Genomic DNA, 26,766 nt, shown 5'->3' on the forward strand with positions numbered 1-26,766 from the left:
CTATATATAAAGCCCTATTTTTCTTCTCCTAGTACACTTTTTCTTCCACATTTGAACTTTTCTTTAATTTAACACACTTTTTTTTCACAATTTCACATCCCCAAACTTATTCTCCTTATATTGTAGGTAGTGGGGTTCTTTTTCATATTTTGAACATTTTTTTTTCACAGCAACATCACTTTTCCACCTTTTCGATATTTAGCTCAATTTATATTTTCTAAAACAATATACATGCTTAGGAGTGAGGGTTGCAAAATTGAAAATTTAATTTTAAAACTAGGCTCAATTATTATGTAGTTAAACAAAGAAAAGGAAAATTAGGCTCAAAAGAGGTATACTAGAGATAAAAATTTAATCAAATAGGCTTTTTAGACTCAAACGGTCCAAAGATGGCTTAAATCATCTCCCTAACTAAGTATTGCTTAAGTTTTCACCGTGAGAGAAAATTAAGCAAATTTTAAAATTCATGACATAATCTAAAATTCACATCAATATAAACTTTCTTTGAATATTCATAATAATTTAAAGTAAAAGATATAGTACTCAAAATTGTGAAAATCGCATCCTAACAATAATACTTAACAAAATATTTATCATGAATCCAAACAAAAACTTTATTCACTAAAAGTTAAAAATTCAAGACAACTAGTTATCATTATTGGATTAAAAAAATCACTAAAAAAATTGACACAACTTTACTCAGATACCTAAAATTCAAACAAAAAATAAATTCATTTGGAAACTAATACTAAATTATTTATAAATACACATGCAAATTAAAACTAAATCTAAAACTTCTACAAAATATTCACCACAAGAAAAATAAATTCACCCCCCCAAACTTAAACTAAATATTGTCATCAATGTTAGAAAAAATAAATGAAAGGTAAAGAATACTCTCTTAATGATTGGATGAATTTTAGAGAAGCTTTAATCCACCTCCTAGTTTTTATCATCTTCATTCTCACTTTTTAGGAGGAATTTTTTTTACTACAAAAAGAAAATAAATAAAGATTAATGTAGAAATAAATAAATAAAATAAAAATAACTGAAAATAAAATAAATAAATAAAAGGGTTTTTTTTTTGTTGGGTAATGGGAAAATGAGTAATGGGTAGTCCAAAAATAAAAAAAGGGGGGAATTGGGTTTGGTTAATGGGTTACTCAATGTTGGTAGCCCAATGGAGGATAATGGGTAGTGGCAATTGCTAGACCAAAAAAAAAGGGGGGGAAAGAAGGGGTTTTGGGGAGTGGGTAGTGGGCTACCAATTGTTGAGAGCCCACTTAAGAGGGGGACCGGCTTATGGCTCTTTTTTCTTTTTTTAAGAGAGAGTCTCGACTCACATCCTTTTGTGTCCGGGAAGCCGCGGCTTCCAACAGTGGGAGCTGCGGCTTACCATCTTTTTAAAAAAAAAATATTGAATTTTTTTTACTTTTTTTGAATTTTTTTTAAATTTTTTTCAAATTTTTTTGAATTTTTTGAAAAAAATTTTAGAAAATTTTTTTACATGAACCTACATAAATAAAAAAGAGTGTCAATAATTTAATAGTTAAATAAATAAAAATAAAAATAAAATAAAAGTAATTTAGAGTATTTAGGTTGCCTCTCAAGAAGAGCTTCTTTATAATCACTAGTTTGACTATGGTACCTCCTTCTGCACTACTTTATATGGCTCGAGACTTTCTTTATTGACATTGACTGCTCTGATAAGTCCATTATAAATCTCGATATCATCATAAGGATTAATCTTTATCACCTTAAAAGTATTCTCTCAATATGATCTAAGATTCCATGGCAAAAGATGGAGTTGTGAATTAGAAAATACTACTCGTTGTCCAACAACAAAATCAAGATCACTGGAAAACGGTGGTGGTTTGTTTTAAGAGTTGGCACCTGCGTTGTTGAAAGTGGTGGAATAGGCTTACCTTTACCCTTATTAACTAAATCCACTTTATAGCAATTATCTGTAAAGGGATATTGAGTTGCATTGAACAAATTAAATACCATTTCCTCCTCTTTAACTCTAAAAGTTATTTTTCCATTCTTCACATCAATAATTGCTCCAGCTGTAGTTAGGAATGGTCTTTCCAAAATAAGAAAAATTTCAACATCACCTTCAATCTCGAGCACAATGAAGTCTATCGAAATGTATAACTGCCCAACTTTTACCAAAACTTCCTCTATAATCTCAACTGGGTACATGATTGTTTTGTCTACTAATTATAAGGTAACTGTAGCGAGTTGTATCTTTTGAAATCCAAGTTTTTTGATAATAGATAAAGGCATTATTGAAACACCAACACCCAAATCACATAAAGCTTTAGAAATTTTAAAACTACCAATAGTGCAAGAAATAGAAAAACTCCTTAGATATCTAAGCTTTGATGGAAGCTTATTCTGGATTATAGCATTGCACTCCTTAATAAGTGTAATTGTCTCAAAAGCACAAAGTCAAACTCTCAATAACATTCATTTCACTTCTTCTATTTGTTCCATGTAAAGTAATATTTTATTTATTCTAATTGTTACTCATAAAGCAATCTTCTACTTATTCTAATTATTATGATAAAAATGTGTTTAACTTATTTTAATTATTTTATTATTTTTTACAAAATAATTAATAATCAAAATCAGATATCTCCCCGACTAATTATAAGAAAAAATCTAATGATGACTTAATTCCGGCCACAATATTTTTTTCTTTGTTGAGTGATTGGGGGAGGAGAAGCCATTGAAATTACACAAGTACCCCATACCAATCCCCCACCCCCAATATCCACCGTCTCACCCACCTAAAACCTTAATAAGAAACTCGAACCAGCGAAACTTTGAGACAACTAACACAGAGAAAGCATAGCAGAGCTATCTAATTAAAGGCCATGGAGGACGAGACAGCAGATAGCAGGAACAAAGCAAGACTAGCCATACTGGAACTGGCTAACATGATGAGCGTGCCCATGTCTCTCAACGCCGTTGTCCGCCTCAACGTACCAGACGCCATCTGGCAAGGCGGCGCCAACACCCCTCTGTCCGCCGCCCAGATTCTCTCACGAGTCCTTCCTTCTGGGGGCGGAGACCCTGAGAACCTCCAGCGTATCCTCCGTATGCTTACCAGCTACGGTGTTTTCGCTGAACAACTCGACAGTGAGTGCCCTGAAAGAAGATACTCGCTCACTGACATCGGAAAAACACTTGTCACCGACGCCGACGGTCTATCCTGTGCACCTTACGTGCTACAGCACCACCAGGTGTTTAACTATTCTTGTCGGTGTTTTAATTGAGATTTGTTCATCATTTAAGAAAATTTCAGCATTGGAGTCAACGCATTAACTGTTTGCCTTGTACAGTAAAATATCGGACATCGCAATCTTTCTGATTTTACAACTTTGTTTGGAAGTGGTTGATAATCGATTGATTATGGTAATACTACACAATTCAGGATGCTTTAATGAGGGTGTGGCCATTGATGCACGAGGCAGTGTTGGATCCAACATCAGAGCCGTTCGTGAAGGTGAATGGCGAGGCAGCTTATAGTTACTATGGGAAGAAGCCAGAAATGAATGGACTGATGCAGAAGGCCATGTCTGGCGTATCAGTGCCATTCATGAGAGCTATACTCAACAGCTATGATGGGTTTAAAGGCGTGAAGAGATTGGTTGACGTGGGAGGGAGTGTTGGGGAATGCCTGAGAATGATTTTACAGAAACATCCCCATGTAGAAGAAGGCATCAATTTTGACTTGCCTGAGGTGGTTGCCAAAGCACCAACCATTCCGGGTGAGGACTTTTATGTGTTCCTAGTTTCTCGATTGAATGGGTTCGTTTAACATAGTCTTGATTTTCTCGTGGAATTTAATGTTGAAGGCGTGAGCCACGTTGGAGGTGACATGTTCAAATCCATTCCCAGCGGTGATGGAATCTTCATGAAGGTGAGTTTGATATTCATTTTAATAATAAAAAGTAAGTTCATCAACTGCTTTTCTAAGTGGCCGCGAGGATCCCATCATCAACTGCTTTTGGATTTCCTTTTTTTGACAAAAGTAAATATTCATCCTAATAAGACCAAAATACACTGAAAACACTTTATCTCATTGTTTTATTTTTTAAATAATACTAGAATTTTACCCTAAGCATTAATAAAAGTAAAAAAAAGAGTCATAAAAATAAAATTAAAAATATTAATTTTTTTAAAAAATCATTTGAAAAATCTAAAAAAAGAAGGGAACAAATGACAGGATAATTTTTTTTCTTTTCAATGATCTTGGTATTGTCCTAAGCATTAATTAAATGGAATGTTTCCAACCAATTAGACAAATGATCCATCTCGGAAATTGAAAGCATCTTTTTCTTTGTTTTATTCAAAAATCATAATTTAAGGAAGTGATCTTTGTGCTTAGTATTGTATATGCTATTTGACAAGGAAAGAAAGACCCATCACCTCACCTACCTACCGGTTCCATACATGGGATTCCTTTCTTTCTCAGTAGGAGTCTCTAGTTTTGTGGAGTGATTAAAATGCTGAGCTTACAAAGAATCATTGCTTTATTTACGGAAATGTATCGGAAAAAAAAAGGATGTTTTGAGAATTTTAACCGTCTCTCTCATGGCTTCCTTCTGCCTTTTCTTTAAATTTTGGTGTCAAGATATTGTCTATAACTCGCTAGATAATATGTATATACAGGCCGTAGCATATTCATGGTTAGCACTTAGCTGGGCATGGTTTGTCTTTGTTAGATTGGAAATCCAGGATCTTTAGGTTGCACAGCGACAAGGTTTAGCCTCTTCTTATAGTATACTCGTATGATCCTGATTTTAGATTTGGTTTTTTTTTTGTGGCTATGGCGCTTTTATTTGCAACTGTACCTTAGATTGTTGGTTGCAGGGTTAACTTAGTTATGGAAGTAGTGGTTGCAAGGGTACTAAAGCCAAGTTGTGCTAAGTACCAGAGTACCCTTCTGACCAGAATTCAGAAACATGGCCTGGCAATTTTTAATCAATCGAAGCTTTTGCTTTCCAGGCAGATGTCCTTTGGTGTGCATTTTGGGCTAATTATGTCATTCGCCCTCTTTCCTGCCCTTTCGTTCATCTACTTAATTATTGAAACGTTAGCAGCTTTGCCTTTGGTTGGTCCATTGACTAGCTAGGCTGGCTTTAAACTTTAAAGGCCTGTTATGTGTAATTAAAGTGCCTTAATGAAGCTGATGGCATTTATTTCACTTTGCCTGGCAGTGGGTCTTGGTCACTTGGACAGATGATGAATGCAAGCTTATAATGGAGAATTGTTACAAGGCACTGCCTGTAGGAGGCAAACTGATTGCATGTGAGCCAGTGCTACCCAAGGATTCAGATGATAGTCATCGGACCCGCGCTCTCCTGGAAGGTGACATTTTCGTCATGACAATTTACAGGACCAAGGGTAAGCATAGGACAGAAGAAGAATTCAAACAGCTTGGCCTCTCTGCTGGTTTCCCTCATTTTCGAGCATTCTGTTTTGATGACTTCTACAGTGTCTTGGAATTTCAAAAATAGAATTGAAATTACCCGACTCAATAAAGACTAATAATAATAATAATAATAATAAAGAGGAACCTCCTTTGCTGGTCGTAAGTTTTTTGTTTCCAAATGCTTTTCTACTTTGCAACGTAAGAGTGGATTTTTTATGCCCTTTGTTGACAAGATGACTTGCAAGGTCTATGCCTTTATGGCATTGTAGTTTGCACTAGAAAGCTGCTCTTGGATCATTTGGCTTTTAAAAGCACCTCTTTATGAAGTATCATATTCGTTCATACATATATGCAAGTGTTGCGCATTGCACTCTCTTTTAACCAAAGGGAACTTAACTATTGGTTTCCATTAATTTATTAAAAACTTTGGTTTTAAAACCCAAATTTTAAACTTCAAAACTCTACAGGAACTAATCAGATGAACTTCCTTCGTTATGACTTGAGGGATTTGATCAACATCATACAAACAGCTACCCCTGCCAGTATAAGTTTTCTAAATACCCTTATGACATGAAAAATTACTCTAGTTTATTTCATCTACATTTAAAAATTCCCCTCTTACATATGAATTAATAACCATAAAATCTACATAAACTAGTGGGTATGCGTGTATTTTTTCTATAATCTATCTAGTTCTAGCCTCAGAACAAGGCCTAGTCTTGAAGCCATTCGTTTCCATCAATGTATGAAATGTTCATGTAGGCAGCTGCTTCATATTCAATTAGCTGCTTCCCATAAGAAGCTCTAAACGTGTAGTTTGCACCAGGCCCTAAGCACTCATATTCTCCAAAAAGTACCGTCCTGGAAATAGAAACTTTAAATATTACAGGAAATATATATAAAAGGCTTGATCAATGAAAAAATCGCAAGCAATGCTATAAAATAATTGCCATGTACAAACATAAAACAACGTGTATATATATAGGATGCAACGTGATGAAAATCAGCAAAAATCACAAGAAAAAAAGTTAATAAATTTTGAAAACAGGAGAAGAAAATATAGTTTGAATGTAAGGTTAAAGAAAGGTTTTGTAAATTGTTTGAAAAAATATATGTATAAAGGGTAGGGCTTAAAGGACAGACTGGTCCCTAGTGGGGTCTCGCCAGTCATTCCATCCGTCTGGAGCCACAACATCAGACATATAAGTTCTGGAAAAGACGACAGTGGCATAAGCTCCCCAAGCTCTTCCAAGCCACACGGTCCCGGTTCCCCGGATGATGCAATCCACGAAGGAAAACCCCGTTTGCTCATTCATCGACTGCCTTGCTTGAGCTGTGATGCATCCGCCAACCCCACTCGTCCCTTCTTTAGCAATTGAATGGATAACGCACCCCTGTAAATAATTGATTACCATTGTAAGTTTCTGACATTTTGGGACAAAAAGTTATTGCACTCAACAATTGAATGTGGAGTGGTAGAAGGCAGAAGCAGGTTAGCATGTGGACATCCATGTGATTTGTGACAAAAAAGCTACCTTGCCACTCATGAGCCCTGTATTATCTGAATGCTATCATCAATTATGGTAGGAGAAGCTAAACCAAAATTGCAAAACCTAACTCAAATTCTTACCTAAATTGGAATCTAAGAATTAATGGTGACAAGTCTACAGGTCTAAAACTCCCAAAATAACTACACACGTGACATGATTTAGCCTAACCAGAAATATATTTAACGTTGTCAGAACATTACGACGCTTATGCACAGTGTCATGAGTCAATCTTATATAGGACTATGATAGGGTAAAATTACATAAGAGATTAAGACTTTTGTACCTGTAAGGGAAATGTCCCCCTTTTAAACATTGTAATGATATTTGGTGACAATTCTAGAAACACTTGTTAAGTCTTTAAAGGGAAAGCCCTTTAGGAAGGGTATATCCCTATCTCACACACTGTAATGGCTATTGGTGAGATATTTGCCAATCTTTGTAAACTCTTTATAGCGGGTGAGCAGTCGGCAAATAGTTGAGCTGCCTCACGAATAAAGATATGTTTGTGGCGAGTCATCTAGGGTTGTCTCTATAATTTGACGATGACATGTTTTGGTGCCTTTGTACTCATTTTCATATTAATAAAACATTTTTCTTTATGTGACTCTAGTAATTGCGTATATGGTATTTGGTAATGCCCTGTGATTTCAATGTGCATTGCCTTAATATAATTTGTGACTATTATTGATGTTTGTTTGGATATAAACGTGTTATTGGCTAGCTTGAATGGAACGTCCACTTAAGCGCCACACGGACTATCACATACTTAAGCGAAGGAGCGTAATTTGTGACAGTTGGTATCAGAGTACAAGCGAGACGTGTTGAGCTAAAGAGTAAACATGGCAACCACACAGAATTCACTAGAAGACCATTAGAGGATTGATTAGCTAAAAGCCGCAGTGGCTACAATAAAAAGCTCAAATGGTCCTGCATAAACAAATATATGAAATTGAAATAGTCTAGTGAGAACTGTTCGAGATAATTAATACCTTGAGCGATGAGACCAATGATACGTTAAGCATTCTCCAAGGTGATATTGAAGAATTGAAAGCTCAGTTAAATCTTTTGGTTATTGTTGCAGGTAATACCAATGCAAACTCAGGAGATCAAGGTAAAAAGGCCAAAGTACCTGAACCGAAGCGATACGAAAAGGCTAGAGATGTTAAAGAGTTGGAGAACTTCTTTTTCTATATTGAATAGTATTTTCAAGCTATGCACATAAAGTCTAAGGAAGACAAAGTGGCAATTGCTTCAATGTATCTTATTGAGGACACGAAGTTCCAAATTCATTAATGGTGAATACCGCATCAACACTTGGGCAGACTTGAAGCAAAAATTGAAGAACTAGTTTTTTCTTTAGATTGCAGAGTACATGGCTCGGCAAAAGTTGCAAGAGCTTACGCAAATACGGTCAGTACAAGAATTTGTGTGAAACTTCTCTACCTTAATGTTAGATATTAAAGATATGACCAAGAAAAATAAATTATTCTATTTTCTCGAAGGTCTGAAGTCGTAAGTGAAGACAGAGTTACAGCAACCAAAGGTATAAAATGTGGCTTCAGTAATGGTGGTTATTAAACGTCTTACTGATTATAATGATAACTCCCATAAACGGAAAGACCCTTTATCAAGAACCAGTAGGTCGAGCTTCAACAATAAGACAAAATTTCTAAGAGTTAGCAGACCCTCAAATGGGGAAAAAGAAAAGAGACCACCTGTTTGGGACACACCACAATCAGGAACAATTGAACCATAAGGCTTCAAACCTTGAATATCTTGTTTTCTTTGTAATGAACTTCATAGGGTAGCTAAATACCCACATCGAGCAGCTCTCAATGTGATATGTACGGCTAATGTAGAAGAACCTCGAGCTCAAACCCCAGTTGAAGAAGTTGAGGAGGAGCCAACACATATAGGTTCTATTTGGTTCTTTAGTGCATTGCAAGTGCAATTAGAAAAGATAAAGAAAGAACCTCAACGAAGTCTTATATGTGTGGATGTGTTGGTTAATGATAAAAAGACCAAAGCCTAACTAGACACAAAGGCCTCTGATACCTTCATCACTCAGAAAAAGGTAAAAAGATGCAGTCTTAAAGTTAAGAAAAACTTCGAGCAAATGAAAGCAATCAACTCGTTAGCTTCAGCTATTATGGGGAACTCCAAAGACATAAAGGTTAAGATTAATTCTTGGGAGGGAAGGTGAACATGACTGTAGCCATTATAAATGACTTTGATTTTGTCTTGGACTGGATTTTATGACGAAAACACAAGCCATCCCATTCCCTGGAGCCAGTTGTCTAATGTTCTTCAGAGAACAACCATTTGTGGTACTGGTTACAATTTTACCCAAGTGTGAGAAGAAGATTATATCAACTATCTAGTTCAAGAAAAGGATCAAAAAAGGAAAACCCTTCTATGTGGCCATGCCTATCTAGGAAGACGGAGATAACACAAATCCAATACCCAAGGGAGTGAAACTAGCTTTAGAAAATTTCAAAATATGATGCCAAAACAACTACCTAAGGTCTTACTACCTCAACAAGCTATTGATCATGAAATAGAATTACTTCCAAGCATCAAGCCGCTCGCAAAAAGGCCATATAGGATGGCTCTCTCAAAGTTAGCAAAGCTAAGGAAGCAATTAGACAAGCTGATTTAAGCTGAATTCATTTGACTATCAAAGGTACCTTTTAGGACCATAAACTCTTTCAGAAGAAACAAGATGGGAGTTTACGATTGTACGTGGATTACCGGGCTTTAAACAAAGTCACAGTCAAGAATAAATATCCAATTTCCTTTATAGCAGATCTCTTCCAAATTAGATTTGAGATCGAGCTACCATTAAGTAAGAGTTGTTGAGGAAGATGAATCGAAAATCACCTGCGTGACGCGGTATAGTGCATTTGAATTTCTTGTTATGCCTTTTGGACTAACTAATGCTTCTGCCACCTTTTACACATTGACGAATTAGGTTTTCCATAATTATTTGGACAAGTTCGTGGTAATCTACTTAGATGATATCGTGGTGTTCAATTCAACCTTAGAAGAGCATCAAAGGCACTTGCGGTGGGTCTTCCAAAGGTTACCTGACAAGCAGTTGTATATGAAAAGAGAGAAATGTGCATTTGCGCAAACCCGAATTTAGTTCCTCGGTCACATAATCAAACAAGGGCATATTTACATGGATATGCAAAAGGTGAAGGCTATCAAAGAGTGGGTCACCCCTAAGAATACAACCAAGCTTCATTAGTTCTTAAGACTAGCCAATTATTATTAAAGATTCATGAAGGGATACTCAAAAAGAACGACAATACTCACAGAGCTGCTTAAAAAAAAGATAGAATTGGAGTTGGACACCGTAGTGCCAACAAACTTTCGAAGGCTTGAAAGACGCGATGATGATGGATTTTGTTTTAACACTCCCTAATATCAAAAAGCCCTTTGAGGTACAGATAAATGCATCATAATTGGCCCTTAGAGGAGTATTGTTACAAGAAGGACACTCAGTTGCATTTAAAAGGCATATATTAAATAAAGCTTATAAGAGATACACGACATAGGAGAAAGAACTACTAGCAGTGATTCACTGTTTACGAGACTGACGACACTACTTGCTAAGATCATAACTCGTAGTTAAGACCGACAACACTACTGTAAGTCAATTCCTCACACAGCCAAAACTTACAGCCAAATAGACAAGATGGTAGGAGTTATTGGCCGAATTTGATTTTTCTTTCGAACACAAAGTCAAAAAGATGAACTATGCAGTAGACGCCCTCAGCAAGACGAGTTCGTAGCTCTCAAGGTGATCATGTCAATGACAGCCAGCAAAGTGATCACAAATATTTGTAATCTTATTGAATAAAACTTACATCGAGATCCCCAAGCAATCGCCATTATGAAATTGATGGAGAATGGAAAGTCAAAATGCTTTTTGGTGAAAATGGGACTCCTATTAATAAAAGGATAATGCATATTTGTTCCAAGAGCGGGAGAGCTGAGGTAGAAGTTGATGCGAGAATGTCACGACACTCTTTAGGTGGGACACCCAAGTTGGCAACGAACTATTGCACTACTAAAACAAGGTTACTATTGGCCTCATATGCGACAAGATGTGACGGACTATACCAAGACGTGCCTCATTTAGCAACAAGACAAAGTGTACAAGTAGAGACCGACAATAATGCTTGAACCTCTACCAATGTTGATCGAACCGTGAGAAAACATTTCTCTGGACTTCATAGTTTGACTTTCTAAAGTGGGAGATATGACAACAATCTTAGTAATGGTGGACCATTTCTCCATGTACGTAAGGTTCATCCCTGGTGCAAAAGTTTGGTTCCACAGAGGATACAGCTCGTACAGTTTTTAAACATGTGATAAAATAATAAGGTGTTCCAAAAAGCATTGTTAGTGACAAGGATCCAAAGTTTACTAGTTTCTCTTAGAAAGAGCTTTTCAAGTTATTAAGCCCAAAACTTAACATATCTTCCAATTATCACTCACAAACAAATGGCCAGACAAAACGCTTCAATGGATTGCTAGATGAATATCTGCAACATATTTTACAAGTGAAGCAGAAAAATTGGCCCAACCTACTAGATATGGCTCAACTATGTTTCAATTCGCAGAAAAGTTTAGCCACTAATAAAATCTCTTTCGAAGTCATCACCGGACAGCAACCTAGACTTCCTCATATCTCAGTGGAATCATATAGTAGGAAAAGTCCTCGAGTGTTAAACTTTGCTAAGAAGTGGAGACAAAACATTAAAATCACCAGAGCCAATTTAGAGAAACCTTCCAGCCGCATGAAGAAGTGGGTAGATAAAGGTCGAAGGGAGCAACACTTTAAAGTGGGAGACTTGGTGCTAATGAAGTTGGTACTTGAACAACTTCAATTTTTAAGGAAGAAAGATCAATACTAATACAGAAGTATGAAGGTCTAACATTGATTATGGCCAAGGTGGAGAAGATTTCCTACAAGATTGATTTGCCCATGCGGATGAAGGTACACCCCGTGTTTCACATTCGCAACTTGAAGCAGTTCCATGCAAATCTAGCAGATGTAAGCAAGAGTCAAGCCACGAGAGCCGCCATTAGCATCAAGCCATCATCACAGCGCAAAGTAGAGGAGATTCTGGTATGGAAGATTACGATAATCAATCGATGACCAACACAAGAGTATCTGGTTAGATGGGATGGTTTGGGGCTAGATGAAATCACCTAGGAGAAAGAAGTTGATCTCCACGCCTTTAAGCAGAAGATTGAAGAATTCCAAGCCAACTAGTCAACGAGGACATCGATAGATTGAGTGGGAGAGGATGTCGTGAGCCAACCTTGTATAAGGCTATGATAAGGTAAAACTACATAAGAGATTAAGACTTTTGTACCGATAAGGGAGATGTCCCCCTTTCAAACATTGTAATGGCATTTGGTGATTGTTTTAGAAACACTTGTTAAGTCTTTAAGAGGAAAACCTTTTAAGAAGGGAATATCCCTATCTCACACATTGTAATGGCTATTGGTAAAATACTTATAAATCCTCATAAACTCTTTATAAGGGGTGAGTAGTAGGCAGATTGTCAAGCTACCTCATTAGTAATGGTATGTTTGTAGCAAATCATCTAGAGCTACTTCTATGGCCTGACAATGGCGTGTTTTGGTCCCTTTATACTCATTTTCATATCAATTAAACATTTTTCTTTATATGGTTCCATTGGTTGTGTATATGGCATTTGGTATGCCTTATGATTTTGATGTGCGTTGCCTTAATATAATTTGTGGCTATTGTTGATGTTTGTTCATATATAAATGCGTTATTGGCTGGCTTGCATGGAAGTGTCTACTTAAGCAATGCACAGACTATCTTATACTTAAGCGAATGAGCGTAATTTGTAACACACAGCATATGCATAGTGAAATGCCTATGTCCTCAGCCAAACTCGACTTTTGTGTGTGAGTCCTCCCATTTAGTTATTATTTTAATATTAAAATGATAAAATTAAGTTATTTTAAACCCCTAAACTAGTCAAGAGTATTTAAAATAAGCCTTTATTCTTTTATTACATTTACTTAAGCCCCAATTTTTTTTATTTTGGGTCCAATAAACTTTTATGACTAATAATTAACTAATTGTCATTTGTCATTTTATATTCACATGGCACTAACATGACATTTATGTGAAAGGTGAAAAATGTCACATAATCATGTTATCATATCAAATTAGCATGTCATGTTATCATCAATTATGATATATTAACATGTCACATCATAATCAATTATAATATTTTTACATATCACATGAGTGTCACGCGATATAAAATAACAAATGACATTTTGATTAAGTTAATCATTAGTTATAATGGCTTATTTGACTCAAAATAAAAAATACAAAAATTTATTTGAATCAAAATAAAAATACAAAGATTTTATTGAACGCAATAAAAATATAAAAACTTATTTAAATTTTCTTAAATAATTTAAGATTTTTTTATATATTATGTCTAAATAAATTAATCTAAATAAGTTGGGCCAAATTTGAATTTAAAATTTATATCTAAATTCGATCCAAAGTGAGTCAGGCCCACGGGCCTGGACAAGTGACACCTCTACACGTGTGTAAGAGTACACATGTTGAGTTTTACACTTGAAAATGCTAAAAGTCAACTTAAATATAAAAGTTGGGTTCCTTTTTATTTGTCTAAATTTTTTATTAAATTAATTACTTAAATTAACATAACATCAAATTTGAATATTGATTTTGACAATCTCATTTCCCCTTTTTTATATTTTGAAAGTGTAATTTTTATTTATACTTTATTATATAAATGAATATATCTTATGTTGATAATTTTGTCAGTTAATGCTTATGCCGAGGGGTTATTCATATGATAATTTAAAAAAAAAGAACTGGAATTATTATATTCTATACCCCAAAAAGAATCATGAAGCTATAATTTTCAAGGTGAAGGTGGGGTGGCCGCGGATGGTAAAGCTTTTTCAACAAACAAAAGGCAGGTGTTGTATATGATATTCCAAGATGGAGATGGAGAATAAGGCATCAAATTGCCACTTGGTCATTACTTGTGACACTAATCGAAGCTTGTCCTCTTTGTTTTATCGGAGAACCAATACAAAAATTGGCCGAAACAAAGCATTATTATATAAGTAAAAAGAAGAAACAAATTTTGTTAATTAATTTTATGAGAATATATATGATCAAAAAAGATTTTGTACCTCATAGAGTGATCTAGCATTTCCGAATATGAAATCAATGGAACCTTGTATGAAGCATCCTTTGAAATAATGCCTACCCCGATCATCAAGAAGGGTGTCTTGGGCTCCATAAAATCCACAATTGTAAAACGCAGCTTGATCACCTGCTATTCTTAGTGCCACTGCCTGCTTTCCAGTTTCACCAGGAGATGGCTCTGGAGCTGTATTCTTTTGAGAAAATTGGAACCCCCAGCCCAACAAATAGCCACATAAAATGAATAAGAAATAAATTTTAACCAATAACTAAATCTCAGTAAATATATAAACAACTTGAGGTTTTACATGTATGAAACAAGGGATTTGAGCTACTTAGTTTTTGATGATAGATTATGGGACTTAAAAGTGAGAGTTTTTGGTTTTGGCGAAGAAAATTGAGAGTTTAATATAGCTCAACTTTAGCTAATTTGCTAGTAATCAGACATGATACACATTGTCAAGATTGCCCTCTCCATGGTCTTGAGCCTCAAATCAGATTCAAAAGATGGGTTTGGGCTTATAATCCAAATACAGTACAGAAATTTTTATTTTGTTTAAGATGATTTTACCTCTCAACCGAAATAAAAAACGTAAGAGTGACGACTTACCTTAAAGCTAATGTTGTAAGCTGTGAAGTTAGGAGCAAAGATGGCAACCGAAGAGCTGTACACAGTCCCTCCAGTGGAATCCGCAGTGTCATTCCATTCTATTGCTGTCTTGAGAAAACCCTCACCTTGAATTATCAAGTTGGATTTGTTGGCATGGATTACTACCTTCTCCCTGTCACCATGTAGTTAGTTTTAATCAGCGAGGCTCCATGCACAAGATTCCATTATGTGTAATCAATAGCGTGTGGTTTTTATGGTGCATGTGCAGATACAGAACAAAGAAATCAACAAGTTGTTGAAACTCGAAACCGTTTTAATAATGACCTGTATGTACCAGAATAAATGACGATCAAGGTCTTGGAGGGGCTCGAGTCAGGAATAACATCTATCGCCTGCTGCACACTGCTAAAATTCGCACAACCGTTCGAGTCAACTGTCAATACAAGAGACACTTTGTACTGAGAAATAAGGCTAGACGTCCATTTGTTATGATCGCATTTGTGCTTACGCCGCCCTCGATGGTGATGGTGGTGGTGATGATGATGATGGTGGTGGTGGTGATGTCTAGACACCATCCTCGTTAGCAGAGATAGGAATTCACCACTTTGCCTCGCAACTTCAAAAGTATCATGACTGTCGGGGGTGACGCTTGATTTGGAGGGGGGAGGAACAGTATACAGAGCAATTAGAATGGAGAACAGTGGAATGAGAAAGGCTAATAGCCAAAAGGAGATTGTTTTGATCCTCATGGTTAATGGTTTGGGGTTAGGTGGAGCATGATGTGATATTGAGCTAAAAGAGGAGGGGCAAGGAATGGCTATATTATTCCCTTGGGAAGGGGTGATTGGCGTGGGAGGCAAGATATGTATGGGCCTTATTAATGGTGATGTTTGTGCGTCTACTGATGATTATAGCCTCTTCTTCAAAAGTAATGGTGCTAGAAAATAAAAAGAGATAAAAGACATGAAAGATGGTTAAAGGTTGGAAACTGCATACGCTAAGCCATGAGAGAGAAGGACAGATTACGGCAATGATGAAAGTAAAGGAAGTGCGAGATTTGCATGTTTATTGAGTACCAGATACTTCTTGACCAATATAAGATACGAAAATGATTAATATAATCACGACCTAAACCACTATATACATTTAAATTTGCATGGCGTTTCTGAGTAACCGATGCCCTGATAATCAAGAATGCAAACGCCTAAATTAAGCTTTACGCAACCCGCATAAGGACGGAGAGTTTCTACACGCGGTTATACCCGCCTTAAGAGCTCAGCTTGCTTGCCTTTTTGGCTAAAAACGAAATTGGATGGTTTGCTTCAATTTCATGCCACTGCACATGAGCACTACTCTATTCATGGTCAGAGGCTCGGAGAAATCATTATTTCTTAAACCACAAAGGTGGGAGGCAACCTACACTTGACAGCGCTTTTTTGTAACTCTAAAATCAATTACACTGTCGTATAAGTTATCCAGTCAATTTCTTGCTTACTTGTTTACATATCCTTTTTCAGACATCGCCAACATTTGTGTGAGACAAAGAAAAATAAAAAAATAATGAAGGAAACAACAGCTTTAACATTGAAGTTAGACTTCTGTCCATTGTTGTTCCGTTTTCCTCTCAGCTAAAATGCTAGTAAACAAACTTAGAGATCCAACCCCACTCTAGTCCTAATGGACTTTACAGAAAGATCAAAGACATCAAAATATAAACCCCACTAATTTGGAATACCTATTTACTATTCTGCCAAATTCAAGTCTTTTGCCCCTCTGCTTTGCTAAAGGTACTAGGATCAGAAAAATTTTAACAGCACTTCACATTGGAGCTCCTTCCAGTTCACACTTGAGCTCACTTTATCTTCACCTTAAACTGACAGAATAACACATTTATGTACCTCAATGTCTACTTCCATGCACAAATTAAATATTTAAAAAAAAAAAAAAACCAAAAGGAAACAAAAAACAGAGAAATGCACTTCCTTTTGCTACAAAAATAGCTCTGCCTTACTCCACTTCATTATATGACACTGTAGGCTCAGTACTATTAACAACACGACAGGGAGGAACTTCTTTCTGTAGCATCGAAGTTCCTTTGAAAATCACCATCTGGCAGCAGGATTTTTTATATTCACCAAGCTGAAGGACAAGGCAGATGTAAAGTTTCAGTACCAATACCACCCAAGTTAATGTTCAAAAAAAAAAAATAGCACCCAAGTTGCACAACAGAATATAAGCGCATTATGATGTATTAACAAACCTGATCTGGTCTTAACTTCTTGAAACCGAACTTATCTGTCCAGATTGATTCTGCTTCTTCAGCAGCTGGAAGCACAAGGTTTTTGACATTCAAGAATGCCAGCAGCCTCTCAATACAGGAGAACAACAACTGGAAGTAGCCCTGTAATGTAATTTAGCTCAACTAAATCAGCATTGCTAAGAATGATATTGAAACAGGTCATAAAAGATGCAGCAACTGCCTAGTATATATATATATATATTATACTTTGAAACTAACCATTTCCTAACATCATAAGGAACTCAAATAACTGTATTCCTTTCTTACATTGTGTTTTTCTCATTGCCAGTGTGTTCCCAACTAAACTAGGTCCTAAGAACCTTAATATTCAATCGTACATTACAAATTATATCCTGCACCCACAATCCCAAATTTGAAAACCTTCCCACTTGCCACTGGTGTGAAAGAATTACATGGCCAGACAATAGCAGACAATTGGAAATCCAGCTGACTAGAACCATCTAGAAGAGGTGGGAATTGTAGGAAAAGGTCATACAGACAAAAGTTGGGATCCATTAGCCTCACCTTCCCATGGTTAGCAATGCTTGTCGCAACTAAAGGAAGTTCTGCAATTTCTTGCCCAAAAACTCGAATTATTCCAGCTGATACAACGAATGAGCTGCAGCATTAGCAAAAGAGAATATTGTCAACATTCTAATAGCAAAAGTATATAATATAAAGCTTTAAATTTTATGCAAATATGCCTTACTTGATTGTCAATACTGCACAGTACATTCCCCCATATTCTTGGCCCTTTAAATTCCTTCTGAGAGAGGAAGAGAAAGAAAGATGCACATTTGTCAAAGAAAAAAATTGGACGGTGCACTCGTGTTAATGTGCAACCAGCTATTGAAGCACAAGAAACAGTCTCAAGCTTACCCATAAACCATGCATGGGATAAGGTCACGCCCAGTTGTTGCATCAACTATAGGGTCAAAACATTCCTTTTAAAAAAGGAAAAAAGAGAGAAAATCAGAAAAATTTCAGTAAAATAAGGCAAGCCATGGCTTCACATATCTTCTACTTTTTGACAAATAGAACATAGCCTATCACTTAATTAGCATATTAAATCAGAGTCCCAGAAAGTAAAATTGTCTTGAACTAGAAAATTGCAGTTTGAAATGAAACATACAAATCACAAGTGAATTTTGCCAAGCAATGTTTCAAATTGGCAGGATAAAATCCTTGTCACATAAATCTAGTTGGATTTTACCTTCTCATATCCCCTAAAAGCCATTAAAGCAGTCCCTATGCAGAGGCATCAAAGTAGCTATAAAGTGTGATGTTTTTAAGCCAGAGAAACAAAATGCATCCACTTATCAATAGCTTTGGCCTCATGGATAAATTACTCTTATGAATTAAATTTTTCCAATCACTTTCTTTCTATAGATAATATTAATATGCCACAAGCTCCAGCATAATAATGTCAAAGCAAGGTAAATTGAGATGCCTCTGAATTTTAATGATGTTAGCAAAATAAAAGAAGCATATTCTAGGAAAGTAAAAGATAAACATATATAAACTATATAAACTCAGTATATTGTCTTTCCCTATTACTGTAGTAGAAGTTAAAATGAAAATTAAAAGACAAAGAAAACGAGGAAAGAATGAGAAAAAGAAGCATAAAGGTTAATTAAAGTGCTACTGACGTTTCCATGCAACACATTCAACCAGAGAGCATACATTCAAAATAAATACTTAAAAACAAACATACGATAATTGCAGTAACTACAGAAAAACATTGCATGGGCACTGTTTATCAACAGTGGCAACAACCATTTTTCATAGAATGAAACATCTATATACAACATGAACAAGACTTACATGGAAGATACCAACTGCTTGAGAAAGCAACAATCTAGTTTCAGGAGAAGCAAATTTGCCACTAAGAAGCCTCCATCTAACATCAATATTGATATCAGCATCTAAACCCTTTTCCACATACTTCTTCCGTATAACATCCAAAAGGGAGTCTGGAAGCTTTTCAGCTTCACGAATGAGCAACTTCTGCAGTATAGAATGAATCCTACTGCAATCTGAACAGCAAAACCACTTTCCTCTTGGTATTTCCTGTTGTACAAGTGGCATCAGTATTTTCATCCTTTATAGGATAGCGTCCAATAATCAAAGGTACAAGTAGCATCAGGGATGAAGTGTTTCATATCAAATAATCAAAGGTACAACAACAATATTAATAGTAGTACGTACCCTTAGATCAGCCATTTTATGAGTCCTCAAACAGCCAATATGATATTCTTTTTCACACTGATCCAAAATTATTTTTTAAAATAAAAACACACAAAAAAAAGGTGCCCAAATCAGTGGAAAAACAATTAAAAGGAAAAACATGTTTAGCAACTTGAGAGCCAATTTACATAACAGGATGAAATGAAAAATGAACATTATACCTGATCACACAGTAAAATTGTCCGAGGACCAAATCCTGATTTGCTAAAATCACATGCCCTATAAAATCAAAGAAACAATGATTTCAAGCAAAATCAAAGGGTATTGAGGACAGAAATAAAAAAATTTATAGAAACGTCACAATAAAAAAAAGGTCCAAGCAAACTGTACAAAAATAGCCTTATTAAAACTATAAGCTTCAATCAGATTCATCCTAGTGCGTATCCATCACCTGCATAATGCGCATCCACTAAGTTCTGCCTCAATGTTTTTCACAATACGTATGCATCTGCTGGTTATTTGTTCTATAGCATCAACTCCTAAAATCCTTCCAGCAGCAACAGCATTAGCATTATGCTCCACAAATTTTTCTCTCATAAACATGTTCTGGCAATATTTGCAGTACCAGCGACCACGAGGAATTGTTGGTAGAGATGCACATTCTGCATAGATCAAGAAAGTTACTACTCAATATCAATTAGATAAATCAAACTAATCTTCAGAGGCAACCACAATAGTCTTTGACATGCCACAGAAAACTAAACCACAAAAACAAAACAATGACTTTAAGCACAACCATCTTTGTTTGAGATTTAGAAACAGAAGAGTATATCTCAATAAGTGCAAATACGCAAGGATACACCTGAAACCAAGTTTTGAATTTCTTAAAGTTTAAAAATTATAGAAGTATAATAAAATAAATAGGGCTAGGTAAAGAAAATTTGCCAAGAAAAATTACTATAAAACATCTAAACATGCACCAGAGAGACTAAGAGAGAGTACATCTATGTCAATATGTAATGCCATTGACTGAGTTGGTCCCCAACAACTCAAGTCTCTATTTAAATTTAACAGAGTTTGGTCTTTCATACAACTCGAACTCCACCTCTCCTGTTTATTTTCCACTACCCCTTTTCTTCAAATAAAACACTCCATTCAAAAATCATACTGCACATTTTGAGAGACTGTTATTCTCTTTGTTTTTTTTTTTTTTCCTTATTATCTTCTCTAGGTAAAATATATAAATTCTTTATCATCTACATAGTCCATGCCAATAGTCTAGTACAGTAAATCTCATGCATATCACGTACAGGGATTAGAGACCTCAGGTTGCCACATTTATCGTTCTTAACAATACAGAAAACAGTAAATGCTCATATCAATCCCTGAAATCCCAAAGACAAATAAATAAAACCTTACAATGTCCAAACTATACCACAAAGTAAAGCTGTGAAACCAATAAAACAAGATCAAACCACCCACCCGTGCATTTCCTATTTAAAATTTAAAGAAATTATTGATATTTACAATCAAACCTTTATGGAAAGCCCTTGGGCATCCATCACAGAGCAAAAGATTTCCACCATCTGCACAAATGATGCATGCATCATCATTATCCTTGGCAGAATAACGACGACCTTTTGAGAGAGATATTGCCAGTTCATGCAAAGACACCCCATTAGATGTGTAAATGTATGCATAGCTGCCAAAAGACACAAATATAATCAAGATATACTTAACAAAGATAAAGTAACTTTGGAAAAAACTGTAAAGCATCTGCTATGAAAACATACGGTTTTCGACGAGAAGCCCAACCAGCATGAGCTTCAAACTGTGAGGGACTAACCTGCACAATAAAAAGGAAAGAGCATAAACAGACACCCAATGTAATTTAGAAATTCTGAAGCTCAAGCAATAAAAGCACAATACCTCACAATTGCAACAACGACAAAATATCCCAAAGCCCTTTTTGTAACCCTCAAGCAATCTCTGCCCATTAAAACTAATCACACTTTACACACCACTGAGATACAAAGGCATAAAATAAATTACTTTTGTCTCAATTACCTGTCCTCGGGCATAGTATGCAACTTCAGTTCCATCAGGCAATCCATCTTCCTCAAATACCAACTTATGCAGTCGCTGATCTCTATAGACATTAACAATTCCAAGAAGATAAGGAGATTACATCAGAAAAGGAAGTAAAAGCTTACTCCAGAAATATATTAAAAAGGTACCAACTTTGTTGTCATCTTCCATTGACTTCCATTGGGTGAATACATAGGCGATGAGACACCTTTCAAGGTCTTTGACATCAAAACTGGTTTTATTGGCCTGAGAAATTCCAACAAAAGCACACAAAGGGAATAAGTACGAAGAAAAAATCAAAAGACTATGAGAAGAAGCTTCACTAAAGACAGGTCCTTGTGTCTCGAGGCCAAACTTTGCAGGCATAGGAAGTGAACAGAAGTTAGAAACCGGCCATCGTTAAAAATGACAAAAAAAAAAGGATAAAAATTATACTAACTTCTTTTTTATTCTCCATTGGGCTTTATCTTGTGAGGAAATATGCACTGAAGCACTCTTCAAGGACTTTGTGAATAACCCTGGTTTTGTTAACCTGGAAATAACATAGAGATGGAAGCATGATGCACCAATTAAAAACTATATTAAAAAAAAGGGAACATTATTTAACTTTTAAACTACCATCTACGACTAAACTGCTTCCAAATAGAACCATTTAATTCACACAAACGGAAAGAAAATAATTAAAGAAAAAATTATGCTATAGTTAATGACAACAATAAGACATAAAAGGTCACCAACTTTCTTGTTGTCTTCCATGGACTCCTATTTTGCGAAGAAATGCATAATGAAGCACAATGGGGAGAATTTGCTGTCACATCAAGCTCTGATGACCTGAAACAGTGTAGGAGGCACATGAAAAGAAGGCATTCAAAATCGATAATGCACATCATTTTAAAACAAATAATTTTATGAGCCAAAAAGGATGGTAAAAGATGCCACTAAAAAAAAATTCAAAAAGATATTAAGAGATACTAACTTCCTTGCTTTCTTCCATTGACTTTTATTTTGTGGAGAAACACTCGATGATGCACTTCCAAAAGACTGTGACATCAAAACTGGTTCCTGTGATCTGAAATAATAAACACACAAAAAAACAAATAAAATAAGGAAAATACATGTTAAAACAAGAACTAATACGCATTAAGAAAAGATTATATTAACAATATCTGGAAACATTTCACACCAGTTAGCATGCCAACAATATATAAAATTTACTAACTTTCTTGTCATCTTCCATTGACTCGTTGATTGCGGAAGAATACCCACTGAAGAACTTCCAGAGGAATGTGAAATCAATACTGGTTCTTGCGATCTGAAATAACACAATACAACCATATAAAATAATGTATATAGACATTAATACTGGAAACTAACTCAAATATAAAAACAAACATCATTCTAGCATTTCCTTACAACTTCAATTACGTTTAATTTCATACTGAATTCAGTTTAATATCCTCCCAAGTAAAAATGAATAGGTTGCATTTCTATGAAGCAGTATGCATAATAAATAGATATCAGTCAAATAAACTTGACATGCCCCTTTTTTCTATTATGTACCGATCAATTATGGCTGAATGACAGTAAAAAATGCCATCAATATCATACAAAGATTTGAATCCAACACCCTAAAAGGGTATTACATGGTAATGAATAATAATAAATGCTTGATAACAGATAGTGCATATTACAAATACTTTAGCACATCCAATGATAAAAGTACAAAATTCAGACACCTGAACAGTGCAATTGTAAAACAAATAGAAAATTCAACTTAATGACAAACATTAAGATCCCTAACCAAGTAAACTTTATAGCAGAAGAGACATCATGTTACTAATTTTTTAAGAAAGCAACACTTAAAGAAGCATACCTAGCAACTCCACTGGGTGCACTCATTGTACTGCACTGAGATTTCTTTGACTCCACACATGAATTGCATAGTGGCCCTATTTGGCCAACATGTATTACAGGAAATGAACCTAGAAATAAGTGAATGACAATAAAGAATAAGATTCAAATACAATCAAAACCGTTCTACTTACTTGCCCGTCATTAATAATATAGTTAATAAGAGAAAAGGTCACCTTTGCATCTTCTACAAGTGAAACACTTTTGCTCTGGTAAAGCACTAAGTATATTTTGAATTGTCGCTTCCAATGTATGCAGAGGTCTTCTCCTGCATGCCCTCAACACCTCAAGCAGGCTCTTCCCATTCTCAAAGCAGATATACTGTGCTGCACGTTTGTATTGTTTACAAGCATGAATCTCGAATTGGGAAGGTGGAACAACCTAAAATTATTAAGGAAATAAAAACACATCAAGAAGTTAAAAAAACAGCATTTATTAAGTCATGGAGTTACACAAATTTACATTGTAGAAAAGAAATTTCTTACTCTGCGGCCTTTGCACAAAGAACATGAACACAAAATTCCTCCATCTGTAATGATGCCCCGGAGACCAGCTGTCTGGAAGTATAATACCACTAATAGTAAGCCTTCAGCTATGCACTACATTTAAATTCTAAACTAAAAGAAACAAATGACAGAAACCTTGTATTAGAAAAAATAATAATAGAGGCATCAAAGAATTACCTTACTACTTATTGTACCCATGTAAACCACTGGAACCCCATCAAGTAAACCAGTGTCAAAGAGCTCTTTAACTGTCATTGGGCACTTATTAAGTGCAATCTTTTTTGACATTTTCAACTCCAACTTCTTCCTTGGAGTAGTCAAATCACTTCCTTCAGCGGCTTCCTCTCCACCAAAACTTGAAACTGACACATTTACAACAGTGTGCTGTTCACACTCCAAACTGTCTAGTGGTTCAACCTTAGGTCTCAATAATGATCGTTTAGACCTCCGCAGGGTCTTCAAGAGCAAATCAGTCTTCCCTTCGCTACTGTCAACAATCTGCATGGAAGCTTCTCCAAGACCTCCTTCCTCAACCAGACACGTTCCCAGCTCATTGCTTCGCTCATCTTTAGACATGACCATTGCCAAATTATAACTGGACCCTTCACCAAGCCTAGCTTGAAGAACAAGCCTACCATCTCTTCCAATTTCCTCAACTACAAGGTTCCCTACAATGGCATTTTCTCCAATAACACGACTCTCCTCGATTGAAGCCTCTACAAATGGACCCCCTTCACCAATATCTCGAACAACTAAGCTCTCATCAACCACATTTTTAACCAACACATTCTCCCCAGCTACATTCTGATTTCCCGGTCTACCTCCAATTACATCTTCAATTACATTATTGTTCCCATGACTAACTTCAATCAGAGTTTTATTCTTCTGATCCTCACCAACTAAACATTCTTTAACACCATTAATCTGCTCATTACAGTTCTCAAACTTCTTATTTTCTAAATTTTCCGAAAATTCATCACGGCAATTAATTCTTGACTTTTTAACTCGTGTATAAACAATGTAACCATTCACTTGAGTAACTTTAACTCTCTTACAACTAGTACTAGACCTCGCCTGAGTTTGAGACTGAGTCAATGACTCCCGAGTTGGACCGAGTGAACCCTCCAATCCGAATTCCAACTCCCGCTTCATGCCTCACTTACTTCACTCCCAAAATCCACAAAAATTCTGCAAAAAAAAATTAAAAAAAAATACAAATATATTAATCAAATAAAAAATCGAAAATTCGACCATTTTTCTGCGGCGAAGTAAAGGATTTTACCGATTAGGATCAGATAAGGGCCATGACAGATTATAAGGAAAGTGAAAATTTTGGGGGGCGAAGGAAAAATGAAGGTTTAGGGGATCGGATTAGAGCAGATTTAGGGTTTTTGATTGAATCTTTTTGGATTTGAAGAGGAATCTCAAATTTTTGGGGCTTTTTCTTTTCTTTTTTTCGGGTTGTCGTTGGGAGATGAAACCGACCAGCTAGAGAGAGAGAGTCAGATTGGGATTTTAAGAGGAGGGGGCAAATGGCAGGATACGTAAATAAGAAAGTAGGAAAGGAAATCTGAATTGACGATATTAGCCCTACTTGATTTCCCCGTTGCCTACCCCTTATCAATAACGGGAGTCGAGTCCGGACCTCGTAACCTTTTTTAATATGGAGGCCCAGTTTACTGGTTTTCTATTTGGGCTATGGATCATCTTTGAACCCAAAAATGATGTCAATTGCTTACTACAAATAGACTACCTTTTTTTTTTCTTTGGAAGACGCTAATATTCTAGCTTTACCCGGTTCAAAATGGGTATGCGAACATTAGTTCCTGAAATCGGTTTTGAAAATCTCGAAACCAAACTATTCCTTTAAAAAATCGAAATTGAATCAAAGTAGTTGTAATAATAAAAAACCAAACATCAAACTACTTCAATTAGTTTGGTTCGATTACCGAAAACCAAACTCATAAAGATGGAGAGAAAAAAATGTGAGGATGTGATTTTTTTTTCTAGTTTTCATGTTGAGATTTTTTTCTTTTTTTGTTTTTTAATTGTTGAGATTTTCTTTTGTTTTGTTTTCGTAATTGAATAATAATGAATGAATAATGAATAATATTGAGCAACAAAATGAATAATTTTCTTTTGTTTTTTGAACTCAAAGCTTACTTATTTTCTTCAGGTAAATGTATACACACAGTCTCTGCTCTCAATATAATTGATTCCTTTAATAAAAGCATTGTTAGTAGAAATTATGGAGTTAATATTATATACTTAATTTTAGACTTTACATACGAAAAACATGGAGTTCATACATCAATTGATAATAAAACATACTAAAACTCCCTTTGGTTAGATAGTATTACTCACTTCAATTAGTTAGTTACTTCAATTAGAAAATTTTCAAATCAAAGACCAAACCAATTAAACTATACTAATCGAACTTAATTAATCAAAATAACCAAATACCGAACTAACCAAATCAAGAAAATCAAACTCACTTTGGTTTGATTTGGTTCTTCGATTTGATTTGAATTCACACACCTTTACCCATTCTAGATTAGTAAAGCTCAAAAATTTGTTGAGTGATGACCCAAAATTATTCCTTTTAGAGGTAATGTTTCGAAGTACACTTAGTAGATTTTATATATAATAATGTAACGTAAAAGGTTCGAGAGTTCAAATTCATACCTTCATAAAAGCAAATATGGAGTTTCAATAAATAATAGAAATAAAATACCATTTTTCTAAACTTAATAAAGTTATCACAAACACTAAATAAAAGCAAATAAATTAAATTTCATTAATGAATGGTTTAGTTAATGTCAAAACCCTATCCCGAGCCATAATCGACATGAAAACCCGATGGAGATAATCCAACAAGCCCATGTAAGCCTTATTAACTTTCATCATCATATCTTAGTCCATC

The 26,766-nt window shown here is 35.4% G+C and overlaps 3 protein-coding genes across 4 annotated transcripts; 1 reads left to right on the forward strand and 2 right to left on the reverse strand.

Moving 5' to 3' along the window:
• The first annotated feature begins 2,774 nt into the window (after positions 1 to 2,774).
• On the forward strand, positions 2,775 to 5,791 carry LOC18598087 (O-methyltransferase family protein). Its single transcript, XM_007027452.3, has 4 exons — positions 2,775 to 3,248; positions 3,440 to 3,776; positions 3,864 to 3,928; positions 5,229 to 5,791. The coding sequence occupies exons 1-4, from the start codon at positions 2,880 to 2,882 to the stop codon at positions 5,526 to 5,528; spliced, it is 1,071 nt and encodes a 356-aa protein (XP_007027514.3). The 5' UTR covers positions 2,775 to 2,879; the 3' UTR covers positions 5,529 to 5,791.
• Positions 5,792 to 5,953: 162 nt separating this feature from the next.
• On the reverse strand, positions 5,954 to 15,668 carry LOC18598088 (putative pectinesterase 15). Its single transcript, XM_007027453.3, has 5 exons — positions 15,177 to 15,668; positions 14,853 to 15,024; positions 14,230 to 14,436; positions 6,587 to 6,837; positions 5,954 to 6,304 (listed from the first exon to the last, which is right to left on the reverse strand). Exons 1-5 carry the CDS (start codon positions 15,599 to 15,601, stop codon positions 6,157 to 6,159), a joined length of 1,203 nt encoding a protein of 400 aa, XP_007027515.3. The 5' UTR covers positions 15,602 to 15,668; the 3' UTR covers positions 5,954 to 6,156.
• Positions 15,669 to 16,413: 745 nt separating this feature from the next.
• LOC18598089 (Acyl-CoA N-acyltransferase with RING/FYVE/PHD-type zinc finger domain-containing protein) lies at positions 16,414 to 25,392 on the reverse strand. Of its 2 annotated transcripts, XM_007027454.3 has the most exons (23): positions 25,126 to 25,392; positions 24,021 to 25,031; positions 23,823 to 23,894; positions 23,514 to 23,718; positions 23,300 to 23,408; positions 22,646 to 22,738; positions 22,403 to 22,495; positions 22,165 to 22,257; positions 21,866 to 21,958; positions 21,580 to 21,672; positions 21,406 to 21,487; positions 21,268 to 21,327; positions 21,132 to 21,184; positions 20,874 to 21,040; positions 19,790 to 20,000; positions 19,560 to 19,617; positions 19,360 to 19,416; positions 18,976 to 19,221; positions 18,031 to 18,095; positions 17,861 to 17,917; positions 17,677 to 17,770; positions 17,113 to 17,253; positions 16,414 to 16,991 (listed from the first exon to the last, which is right to left on the reverse strand). In XM_007027454.3, the coding sequence occupies exons 2-23, from the start codon at positions 24,993 to 24,995 to the stop codon at positions 16,860 to 16,862; spliced, it is 3,249 nt and encodes a 1,082-aa protein (XP_007027516.3). In that variant the 5' UTR covers positions 24,996 to 25,031; positions 25,126 to 25,392; the 3' UTR covers positions 16,414 to 16,859. The 2 variants fall into 2 exon arrangements, with proteins under 2 accessions (XP_007027516.3, XP_007027518.3); XM_007027456.3 differs by lacking the exon at positions 21,268 to 21,327.
• Between the last annotated feature and the right edge of the window lie 1,374 nt (positions 25,393 to 26,766).

The sequence above is a fragment of the Theobroma cacao genome, chromosome 5 (genome assembly GCF_053813885.1).
Source record: "Theobroma cacao isolate CCN51 chromosome 5, ASM5381388v1, whole genome shotgun sequence".
NCBI classification, from domain to species: Eukaryota; Viridiplantae; Streptophyta; class Magnoliopsida; order Malvales; family Malvaceae; genus Theobroma; species Theobroma cacao.